Here is a 13,925-nt window from a genome sequence, read left to right as displayed (position 1 = left end):
TAATATTAAAATTTAATTAAATTTTTTTTTTTTTTTTTTTTTTTTTTTTTTTTTTTTTTTTTTTTTTTTTTTTTTTTTTTTTTTTTTTTTTTTTTTTTTTTTTTTTTTTTTTTTTTTTTTTTTTTTTTTTTTTTGCTTAAATTTCTTGGATTAGGTCTTTTCCATCTTGTTCATCTTCATCCTATATGTTTTGTTCAGGTGAAAAAAAAAAAAAAAAAAATTTATAAATATATGCTTTTTGGCTAGTATATTTTTTTACAACATAAACATATATATATATAACCATATGAATATTACATGTATAATAGCTAGATGAATATATACTGTCTTTATTTTTTTCTATATACATAATGCTTATATCTTTTATTTATTTATTTATTTTATAAAGGCATTTTATACATTTATATTATTAAATATTTTTTATTTACTTGATTTTTCACTTCAGCTATTGTTATATTCATATCTCTCAATTTATCATCACTTATATTTTCATTACATACATCATATATGCCAACGGAAACATCTATAGGAAATAAAATAAAAAAAAAAAAAAATAAAAATAAAATTAAGACAAAATGACATATACTTTTATTGTATTTTTTATTATTATTATTATGATTAAAAAAAATTACCCATAAGTACGCAAGATTCATTATTATTATTATTATTATTATAACATTCTGAGTCAAGTATATCTTTATCAATTCTAACACTTTCTGCATCCTTATTTTTTATATCTTCATTGGATTTTTCAATTTTCGATAAAAATGATTTATATTTTTCGACAGAAAATTGGCCTATTAAACTTCTATCAATAAGTGGTTTTTTTTTATTAACTTTCTGTTGTGAAATATTTGGGTTTATTTCTTCTTCCTTTTTTTCTTCCTTATTTAAAACGAATTTACTTGATGGATTTTCTGAAAATTGGTCATCTAATAAACTTTCTCTTGTAATCTTATTCTTTTTATTATCATTTTGTTTGTTAGTTTGACTCATTTTATTTTTATTTAACAAGGTTATAATTTAATTAGAACATAAAATCAAAATTAACTACGAATTATTTAATTTTTTAAAAGTTTATAAATTATTATAAATATCTAAATTTTCATTTTTATGTATTTCAAGAAAAAAAAAATATATATATATATGTATATATCATTTTTTTATAAATATATAAATAAATGATACTAACTAGTATCATTAATAATTACAACACTTGTACAATTTTTAAATATACATTTAATAAAAAAAAATTTTTAAATACGCGAATTTATAAAAGTAAATTTTCTCATTTACTACAAGAAGGATTCATTTTAATGAATATTAAATTATATCTCACAAAAATAGAAGAATAAAAAATATATATATATAATATTGTACATTAAAAATTATACACATATATATATATATATATATATATATAGTAACATAATCAAATGTAATATTTTCATTCAACTTATTAATTAGATTATATATTAATTATTATAACGTTACACCAACTGCATGATAAAAGTGGATATTTTATGAAAAAAAAAAAAATACATCATTATATAAACACACAATATGTTTTTTATAACATTTTTTGTATATTTATTAACTATGTATTTCGTAAATTTTTTTTTTTTTTTTTATCTTAACATATTTAACTTATCATAAAGTTAATATTATATGATTTATATGAATACAATATAATAATGATGATAAGCTAAATAAGATCAATATATTTTCATATTTAAGAATAATTTAATAAAAATATTTAATTTATTAACAGAATTTAAGATTAAATATATCAATATCAAAAAAGTAAATAAACCTTTGTAGGTATATATGTACACATTTATTATTTTTCAGTAGCTTGTCCATAAAATTATAAACGTTCTTGAATAGATGGTATATATTTTTGCTTAAGGAAAAAAAACATATAATTTTGATATATATCTTAAAATAAAATTTCGATTTAAGAGATTAATATATATATATATATATATATATATGTCGAATAGATTATTTTTTGTGTATTATATTTTAATTTAATATTTTTTTGAAATTAAAATATTTTTGTACTTATATAACTATTCTATACAAGGCCAATTTTGTAAATATTGTTCTGTTCTCATAAATTATGTTTGTTCAACAAATAGATAATAAAAATAACTCAATATGTTATAATTATATATAAAAAATATTATTAACATTAATATTAATATTTTTTTCTTTTTTAACAATATCGTTTGAATTTACATGCGTATATTTATATATATATGTGGAATATATTTTTTAATAGTATCTATAATAGAAGAAACATATAACTTTTCATATTATTGATCGATCCTATCGACAACTCAAAAAATAAAATAAAATACTTAAAATATATTAATAATAAATAATTATATAAATAAATTATTATTAATATAACTTTTATCTATTTAATTAAAAGGAATATATATATTTTATCTTAATATATATACTTATAAAATTTGTGTAACATTCTATTCTTTTCAATTTACACACAAAATATAGGTTTAACTGGTATGGTAAATAATTATATTCCTTATGTTTAATATTCAAAATTTGTAAAAAAATATTACATATAATATTTTTAACATTATATTATTATGTATTTTATTTTATATTATATTATTTTTTTTTTGTCTATCTTCCTTTTTTTACATTTAAATAAAAAAGTTAGTATTGTTGAATTATAATGTTTTATTTAAAACAGAACAGAATAAATTACTAAAAGGAAAATATCTAAAACAAGCACCTTAAAATATATACATATATATATATATATATATATATTTATATTTGTGTGTGTATACACATATTGGTTGTATGCTACATATATATATATTTATTTTTTATACATAATTTTTTTTTTTTTCAATATTCGCTAATAAGCATAAGGAAAACATTCTTTATTAATTAATAAAACGAATTTATATAGGTTTAGAATAAAAGATGAAATTAATTGTTCTATGTTTGGTGTTTTCGTTATATTTCTTTGACAAAAAAATTGTTTGTAATAAAAAAAATGGAAAGAGTAAAAGTAATAACCATAATTATTTTAACAATACCAATAAGCATATTGATAAAGAGGTGATATATAATTTACCGGAAAATGATAATTTATTTCATGTTCTTAAATATTTAATACATGAAGAAAATAAAAATATATTATATGATATCGATGCGAGTTTATATACAAAGATAGAGAAGAAAGAATATATTACTAAAGAAGATTTATTAAGAACATTAGCATTGATAGAAAAAAAGAATGTTGATTGTAATGATAATACAAAAAAAGTAAAGATTGCTAAATTATTAATTGATATTAACGATCTTTTAAGAACAAATTATATTATTCTTGATGATTACAAAGAAATAAATAAAAATGATTTAGCAAAAAATGGTTTTTTATTAAAATTACAAAATTCTTTAAATAAAAGAGACATGGTAAATTTTAAGAGAGTTAGCCAAGATATTATATTAAGAAATCAATATTTAGAAAAAAATTATAAATTATGTAGTATATCAAATGATATGTTAATTATAAGTACTCCTAGAAATTTAAATATATCTGATACAAGTATAAAAGAAATAAAATATCCATCATCTATAAATATTATGAATGAAAGATTTTGTGACAATGTCATATCTTGTAATGTGTCAAATATATCACCTTTACAATTAAACAAGTCTATTGATTTATATAAACCATTACTCGATTTGGATATAAAAAATAGAATTGATGAATATAGAAAAAAAGTAATAACTTATTTTGAACATTCAAAGAGTGAAAACTTTTATTTAATAAGAGATGAATTTAATGAAATAAAAAAAAAATTTTTCTTATATATTCATCCTAGTAAAATGCCAGAAGCAAAACCTAACAATGATATTTTTAAAAAAGAAGATTTAGAAGGAAATGAAATTATTACATATGTATCAAACAAAATTGAAAATAAGGAAAATATAAAAAATAAAGAAGAATACATATTAAAGAGTAATAACAATAATGTTATAAAAATTTCTTCTAAAAAAACTAAAAAGGTTATTCATATACCTATAAAAAAAAAAAAAAAAAAATTGTCCAATGATATAAAGGTAAATGTGAATTCATCAACCAACAGTGATAATAATATTATTTGTAATGATACAATTGATACATGTAAGAAAATAGAAAGTGAAAATGGAAATAAAAAAAATGACAATGTGAAGAATACAAATCGTATATATCATATCTTTTTAAAAAAAAAAAATAATGAAAAAAAATGTGATATTTCTAAACAAATAATTTATAATAATAATATGTTTAAAGAAAATGATGTAATAAAACCATTTACACATAATGACAATATTTTAAAAAAAATTATTATTATTAAAGACATTTCAAGAGAAAAACCAACAATTAAAGAAATTATACATCAACAAACTCTTCCTGCAGAGAATTCAGAATTATATAACATATCTGAGCATATTCAAAATAAATGTAATTGTTGTTTTTATTCTATACCATTAATTCATATATATCATCCTAATGGTAGTATGCATTGTTTATCTTGTTCTCAGTATGAAAAAAATGTAAATAGAAAATGTCCTATATATGAGAAATATATCACCTTTAATTATAACGATACATGTCTTTTATGTGTCCCCTCTAGTTATATAACGAATAATTGTTTTTGTAATTTAATACCTTCAAAAGGAATAGGAAAAAAAACAAATGATTCATCTAGGAAATTAAATATGATGCCACATTTTAGTACTATGATAGATGTATATGGAAATAAAAATATTGATGGTTATAATTATGTTGAGAACGATAACGATCTAATAGTTTACTCAAATAGTGATGAACCTATTTTAAAGAAGAGTCATAAAGAAAGACCTAATAAAAAACATTCACATAGGTATAAATTAAAATGCCCTGTTGGTAATACACCTAGTGGTATATTTTCTGGACAATCAATTTCTATTTTTCCTATTATAGGGGATCATATAAATAGAGGTGATTATGATAATTATGCATATTATGATGAAGAGGATGAAATGTGTTATAATATAATTAATAATGACAATATAAATATAAATAATGAAGATGATAATTATGAAAAAATTTTATATGATAAAGACAAAATAGTTCATTTAAACAGTAGTTCCTTTGATGCTATTAATATTAAAATAGGAGGTCAAGAATTGAATATTAATGATAGAAATGAAGAAAATGATTTATTAAATAAGGAATTTATAGAATATATAAATGATATAAATGAAAAGGAATATTATGATTCGATGGAAGCATGTAAAGATTATCGTTATCATCAAGCATTTGAAGAATCTATAAAAAATGTAAATAATAGAGAATGTTACAAAAATATATATTATAGTACCGTTCATAAAAAGGAAGACAATATGGATAAAAAATGTTCACATGGTATAGAAAGTGGAAATAAAAATGAAAGTGAATGTGAAAGTGAAAGTGAAAGGGAAAGTGAATGTGAAAATGTTAATAATCATAATAGTAATAATAATAATAATAATAATAATAATAATGATGAACAAAAGAATTATTTTCTTTTTGATCTTAGATTTATTTACAAAACTGGATTTTTTACTAAAAGAAAAACAATTATTAATTCTTATTTAAAAACTAACAAAATTGATATTACATATAATAAAGAAAAGATACTTTATTTATTTAAAAGCTTATTTGAAAAAACATTCAAAGATATAAATTATCAAATTAAAGAATCATTAGTTCACATGTTTCCAATTGTACAAAATTCAGAAATAGAAGGATTCGATTTAGATTTTGGTAAGGTTAAAATACATTATGCTACATCTATTAATATGTTTAAATATTCTGTTTTTGATCTTATTAATATGAAAATTTATTTTATTAGCCCAGATAAAACATATATACTTCTGGAAGATATTATCAAGGAAATAAGGGAAGAAAAAGAAAATTCGAATAATGATGGATCACGACGAAAAAACAAAATTATAAATATGTATTCACATGAAATGAATATAACAAATATTGAGTGCAGTACTGAAAATACTAAAACGAATACTACCAATAGTGAATCCAAAATAACAACGACAAGAGAAAATACAACTGTGATAAAAGAAAAGATTGACACACATGAAGAAAACAAAAAATGTGACAACACAAACAAGAACATTAATAATAATAATAGTAATAATAATAATAATAGTTATAGTAATGATAATAAGAGAGATAATGATTCTTTTGAACACATGGATATACAAAAAAATGATACTATTACAACTAATATAGATTGTAATATTATACATAATAATACAAATGATAGTAGTAATAATAAGAGAATTAAATACAATTTAAATATATTAAAATTTTTATTGAAATATAAAGATCTCTTATCCAAAGAAGACATAAACTTGATCAGTGATAAAAATAATCTTGTAACTATTGATAAAAATGATAAACCTAATATTGGCAATGAGATTATCGAAATAACTATTAGAAAAAACGAAAAAAGTAATATAGAAAACAGTTGCATTTATACAAATAATTCGGTTATAAATAATATAGATAATAATATAAGTGAATCTATAAATATTAATGGTGGTGAAGGTATAAACGAAGTCATTGAAACTGTTGATAAATATTTAGATAAATATTTTAGTGTACATAATATGCCAATATATTATATGGAAAATATGAAAATTTCTAAAAATATTATATATGTCACATCTGATGTAAATAGTGATTTAGATATGCTTAAAATGAGTATATTAGGTATATGTAATATAACTAATAAATCTATTGACAGTTTTAATTTCTTTCTAGTACGAAAGGAAGCAGAATTATATGATCCTAACAAATGTCATAGAATACCAGAACATATTAAAAATGTGCAAGATTTATATAACTATAGTAAAATGTTAGACATGAAAATTATTATTGCACCAATATATGCAGAAGATATAGATATAATACCTAAAAGTTTTGATTATTTGTTTGAATTCTATAAAGATAAAGATGATAAAAAAGACGTGACAACAAATTCGAAAGAAAACCAATGTCAACAAAAAGAAAATGTCGATAAACAGGAAAGGAATAAAAGAGAAAATGATACAACAAAAATTACATTGTCAAATATGAAGTACAATTATAAAATGGACAGGAACAACAACAATAATAATAATAATGATAATAATAATAATAATGATAATAATAATAATGATAATAATAATAATGATAATAATAATAATAATACTAATAATAGTAATAATAGTAATATTTATTATTATAATCATAAATTGTCCTTGTTTAATGATGGGGATAGTAAAAAAACCAATGAGGATACAACTAACTTGGATGATAAAAATTACTATTTTTTCAATCATGATGATATGAAATCACTTATTTTAAATGATCCAGAAAATGAACAAAATATGGAATATCTAACTGAAGAAATAACCGTTTATGAAGATGAACATATTTATAAAGAAGGGAATTTATATAATTCCTTTGTCATATATATAGATAATCCTTTTAAACGCATTAATATAAAAAATGCCCCTATATTAAAAGGATATACTTTAAATTTATTTATAAATGATATAATGAATAAAATGATACATATACCTTCCACTTTTATTAATACACAATCGTATAAAAAAGGAATGTTTGTAATGAGTATATGTTATTGTTTTAATTATTATTCATTAAATATATATACAAATAATATTATTTTGTTAAACTTTGATAAAGATGTTACATTATATGAAGTAATAAAAGAATTTAAAAGTAGAGAGAATGAATATTTATTAATAAAGAATAAAATGAATGAAGAATGTGTAGATGTTGATAATCTATCAAATATTAAATCACCAGATACAATAGATTTGATAGACTCTAAATATATACATTTGGAATTCCCATTATTATATATAGATGAACATTCTAATTTTTTTCAAGATAAAATTATATTAATGAATGTACCCGAAAATTTAACAGTATATGAATTATGTAAATCTATGAAGAATATATTGAATGAATCATTAATATCATTTAATTTAAGTACCATAAATGATATAAAAATATATACAATAAGAGGAAGACAATGGGAAATGGTATTAGATAATCTTTTAGTTTTTGATTTAAAAATTAATTATCAAGATATTTTTACAATATTGATTGATAATAATTTTTTAACTAAAAATTATTATGAATTATTATCTAATATTATAATAGATTTTAGAGATAATAATATGTATATTAAAAAGTTAGATATATATATAGATTATATTTTCCAACCATATACTATATATAATATACCTATATATATTACTTCAAATAATTTAAAATATATTTTATTACAATATACAAATACATTTTTATCTAATTCATTATTAGATGAATTTTTTTTTACTTACAATAAAAGACATACAACAATTAATGTCGTTCCAGAAGTAAGGAACTGGGAGCATGTAGACGATTCGGATGTATATATTTATGAAGAAAATGATATAAATGATAAAACAAAAGAACAAAAAAGAAATATATCATTTATATATGTACTAAATATGTTAAGTACCTTTTATAAAATTAAATTTAACTCTAGCAAATTGTTAGAATCTGTAATGGGTGAATTACATCAATTATGTGGGAAAGGATTTAATGAAAATATGTGGTTAGACATAAAAAAATCTTCAAAAAATGAAAAAGATATAGAAATATATTTAGAAAATAGTTCAAAAAAAGTATTAGTTAAAAATGTACCTTTAGATTTATTAGTATGGAAACTTATTAATATTATAATGAGAGGTTCATTTAATATACCTATAGAGGATAAGGAGAAATTATATAATTTATTTATGCTAGTACCTAAAAATAAAGACAAAATAAAAGATAAAAATGTGGATTACTATTTTTTATCTATTCCTGGTTATACTGTTGAGGATATGTTGAGAGTATTTGAAAAGAAGAAGAAACCGAAAAAAAAAGGAAAAGAAAAAAAGAGTACTAATGATAATCAGAATTATGAAATAATTTATGATAATAATTTTAATAATCATAATTATAATAATTATAATAATTATGATGGTATGAGAACAAATTATTATAAGATTCTGTTAATTAAAGCATACCCACAACACTTACATGCAATACAAAACAATGAGAGATTTAATGAATATCTTACATTCAATTTAGAATCATTACCTTCTGTTATCGATTTTAAGAACCCAATAACGTGTTTAAGTTTTTATGTTAATTATAAAAATGAAAATAAAATGACTCATATAATTAATGTACCTGAAAATATATCTACAGATATATTGTTAAAAACTATTCTGTCTGATAATTTTTGTAGGTGGAAAAAGTTACCAAATGAAGAAAAAATTAAATTCTCACTACACGTAAATAAAAAAGAAATAAAAAATATTAAAGATTATATAAATAATGCAGATATAGCACAACTGAAAACATTTATTTTAATAAATAATAATAGAAGAAGGGTACATGAAAAATATATTGATTTAGATAATACAACTGAAATAGGATCTAATATAAATAATATATCAAAGGAAGAATTAAAAGAAATACAATTATATGATAATGTATTAAGAGAAATATTAAATAAAAATTATATAGATTTTAATAATATATCTCTTATTGGTTATACAATAACAGTTTATGTTTTTGATGGTAATAATTATGAACCTTTAACAATATATAATGTACCCTTAAATATAACCAATAAAGATATAATAAACTTTTTATTAATAAAATCAAATCATATTAATATAACGAAATTAATTGATGAATTTTTTTTACTAAACGAAAAATTATATAATACATATATAATAAAAAATAAAAATAAAAACATGTTGGAACAACAAAATGTTCTTTTTATAAAAAATTTAAATGATGAAGAAGTATTTCAGTTCAATGAATCCAAATTCTATTTAGTTCATAATCCTTTATTTAATTCTTTGGATAATTTATTTGAGAATATTGTTCATAAAAAATATGATTTTAAATCTGAAAAAATGGATGTACATGGAGTAAGTGAAAAATTTGAAAATTTGACGCTAAACATTTTAATAAACAACGATATTAATAATATAAATAATAATAATATAAATAATAATAACATAAATAATAATAATAATATATATACTAATAATTATAATAATAATTTTAGTTTTGGTAAGAAAAAATTTGTCATTACTGTTTTGAATATTCCTTATAATATGTATATAACCGAATTTTTAAGATATTCCATAGGATATCAAAGAAAGTGGATATACAAATTTCTTCTCTTTTATATTATTAAAGGTAGTGAAAAATATATACTAAATGATGGAAATGATATTATTAGACATGGAAAAACAATCAGCGAAATATTTCAGATATGTAAATCTGGAGATCTTTGCACCTTACACATTGATATAAATTTTAATGAAGCTGATAATAATTTGGAGAATGATACATTTAATTATGAAATTAACCCAAAAGATATGGAAATGCGAAAGGTTGATGTAGATTTAGATGCAGATTTAGATGCAGATGTGGAGGGTAACATAAATGAATTAGTAAAAAGCCTTCACAATGATAATGTAAACCGTTTTATAGTATTAAAAGAATTAAGTAAGAAAATATATGCAGAAGACTATGAAAATAAAAAAATAGATATGTCCATAATATGCTTTGAATATAATGCTGGTTTATATGAAAGAAACATTTTTGGTAGTTCAAGAATTTGTAATATTCCAAAAAATTATACTGTTGGAGATGTTTTAATATATGTAAAAAATAAAATAATTGAAGATACTAATATAAATATGTTGTATGATTTAGAATTAAAAATAATATATAATGATAGTTATATAGATATACCAAAGGATATGAATATAGAATATGTAATAAATTATTTATTTATATATACACCTTTTATAGTATATCCATCAGATGATATATCAAAATATAATAATATTATTCATTTAATTTTATATAATACTATTATAGATATAAAAGAAAATACTTTTGTTAAAAAAGATATTCCGATATATCTTAAGAAAGGTAATATTTTTAAAAATGTTAGTTTAAAATATATACCTATAAATATAAGAGAGGATGAATTATTAACATATATATTACATTATTTAACAGATAATTCTGAGGTTATTTCTTTTATAAAAGATATAACATGTATATGTATTTATCCTCTATGTGATTCCATTTATATATATCATCAAAAAAAACAATTATCATTAATACCTTCCATATCTTATCATATACATTTAAAAAATGTTTATTATATATCTACCGTAGAAACATATGAAAATTATTATAATATATTAGGTCATATGGAATTAAATTTGAATAAGTACTTACATATACAAAATGATGGAAATAATTATAAGAAAAAAGAAGCATATAATAATATTTATAATATGAATAATGTGGATGAATTGATACACCTGGATGTTAATATAATATTTCCAAGCATTCAAAAAATTATACGTGTAAAGAATTTGAATGTAAATATAAAAATAGAAGAATTGTTATATAAAATATTTGGTTGTATAACTAACAAAATATATAAATTGGGGGAACTATTTACAAATGTGGTAGGAAAGAAAGAAAAGTTTAATATTATCAATGATCACATAAAGAACAATAATAATAATAATAATATTAATAGTATTAATAATATGAATAGTTGTGATAGTAATGATAGGATAGATAATAAAGTATTAAAAAATTACTTATCTGAGGAAGAAAATATTATAACATTTATATTTTGTTCTCATGATAATAGCATACATGATTATCTCACCTCTAGAATGATATATCTTCCGGCAATCATAAATTATCAAACAAATTATATAACATTCTATAGTAGTATAAATGGATTTGCTAATAATGAAACTACTTTTCATGGGTTTCCAAATTATCTAAGTCCAGAAACTATGTTGACCATATTACAATATAATTTCTTTCATATCATAGGAAAAAATTATTTGAAATTATATGGAAGTTTGTATGATAATGGAAGTGATGACGATATAATATATAATACAAAGGATAGAAAAAAATTAGAAAACACGGAGATATATAATAAAAGTTTTATTGCTATGAGAGGTGCTATAAAATTTATCTTGCGAATAAAAAATAAGGACAAAAAAAAAAAACCATTAGATACAATACAAAATTTAAAAAATAATGAATTAAATATATCGTGTGAAAGTGTAGAAAATGAAGTTGATATGGAAGAATGTAATGACTTTCTTTCTTCTTTAAATAATTCAAGTATATTTTGGAAAAATGGTATATTAGGATTCATGGCAAATTCAATAGTTACTCGTGATAATATGAATAATAGTTTAATATTACCTTATGTAGATTTTGAAATAAATGAGAAGATGTTTTTACAAAATATTTTATATCATATAAATATATCTCCATATTTATATAAATTATTTGAGTTAACTCATATAGATAAAAAATGTAATACTTATAAAAAAAAATTAAAAAATAGTGTTGCACATATTCAATGTTTATTGTCATATGGATTTAGTATATATTTTGATTTACATTATGATAGTACATTTGATAAATATAAAGGATTTACATTAGGAGAAAATTCTTTTGATATAACACAAATACATTCATTTCAAAATCTTCATGAACAAAATTTTGTGGATTTAATTTTATATAATCATGATGATACATTTATTACAATCAAAAATGTATATAGAGATATGACAGTTGGAACATTCTTAAATGACTTATCAAAAACAAGATGTCATATATTGGGATTAACATATAATCAAATATCTACTTATTACAAATTAATCTATGAAATATATAATGAAACACATGAAATATCACCACATATGTCTATAGCAGATGTATATAATATTGTGATAAGTTTTTCTAAATCTAGCATATTATTAAAAATAAAGAAAATTGATATGAGCAAGGATAAATCACACAATAATAATAATAATAATAATAATAATAATAGTAATAATAGTAATAATAGTAATAGTAATAATAGTAATAATAGTGATGATATTATTATTAACAGTGGTAATGCTGTCTATAGTAGTGCTTTACCAGATTTATATTTAAGCCCATATCCTCCAGTTATAGACATGAGTCAAAATAATTTTCAAGTTAATATATATATGCACTCGAAATTTATACAAAATAATTATTCCTTAAGAGAAGATATAGTACCACATATTACTATTAATAATGTACCATCAAATGTATTTATTATATCATTAAAAGAATTGTTAAAAACAATATTTATAGAACATATGGAAAAATCACAAACTACTACATTTCAGTTAAATTTATATGACTTTGAGGTCGAATTATTTATTCTTACTTTTAATCGTTTTACTACTAAATTTCATAAAACCAATTCAAATATTTTAAGTAATTTAACTATCTCTAACTTTTATAGTACTTACATTCAAGGAGGGTTATTTCTCAATATAGATAAAATTAAAATCGATATACCAAATCTATTGAATGATTTTATTGATCATTTCTCAAAGGTCGTAATAGACTTTTCTCATCAAAAGATAGTCAAACAGTAAAACGTAACAAATTTATACACTACGTTAAAATTAAGCATACATAATATATAAATAAATAAATAAATATATATATATATATATGTATGTATGTATGTATAAATATGATCAGTATTTTCTCATTTTTTACTTTTATTATATATTTTTTTTTTTCTATCTTTTCTTATGATTTTAAAATAAAAATTATTATATACACATATCTATATATATATATATATATATATATATATATATATATATATATATATATATATATTTATATATCATTTTATATATTTTTAAACATTTATATATATAACTGCATTTTTATATTT

The 13,925-nt window shown here is 19.2% G+C and overlaps 2 protein-coding genes across 2 annotated transcripts; one reads left to right on the top strand and one right to left on the bottom strand.

Moving 5' to 3' along the window:
* Positions 1–136: 136 nt before the first annotated feature.
* On the bottom strand, positions 137–996 carry PGSY75_1418200 (hypothetical protein; the record flags this gene model as incomplete). Its single annotated transcript, XM_018787887.1, has 3 exons — positions 137–181; positions 429–523; positions 633–996. The coding sequence occupies 3 exons, from the start codon at positions 994–996 to the stop codon at positions 137–139; spliced, it is 504 nt and encodes a 167-aa protein (XP_018639259.1).
* Positions 997–2,961: 1,965 nt separating this feature from the next.
* On the top strand, positions 2,962–13,614 carry PGSY75_1418100 (putative liver specific protein 1; the record flags this gene model as incomplete). Its single annotated transcript, XM_018787886.1, has 1 exon — positions 2,962–13,614. The coding sequence occupies one exon, from the start codon at positions 2,962–2,964 to the stop codon at positions 13,612–13,614; it is 10,653 nt and encodes a 3,550-aa protein (XP_018639258.1).
* Positions 13,615–13,925: the final 311 nt, after the last annotated feature.

The sequence above is a fragment of the Plasmodium gaboni genome, chromosome 14, assembly GCF_001602025.1.
Source record: "Plasmodium gaboni strain SY75 chromosome 14, whole genome shotgun sequence".
Taxonomy (NCBI): Eukaryota; Apicomplexa; class Aconoidasida; order Haemosporida; family Plasmodiidae; genus Plasmodium; species Plasmodium gaboni.
This window is presented reverse-complemented; position numbering and strand designations above follow the sequence as displayed.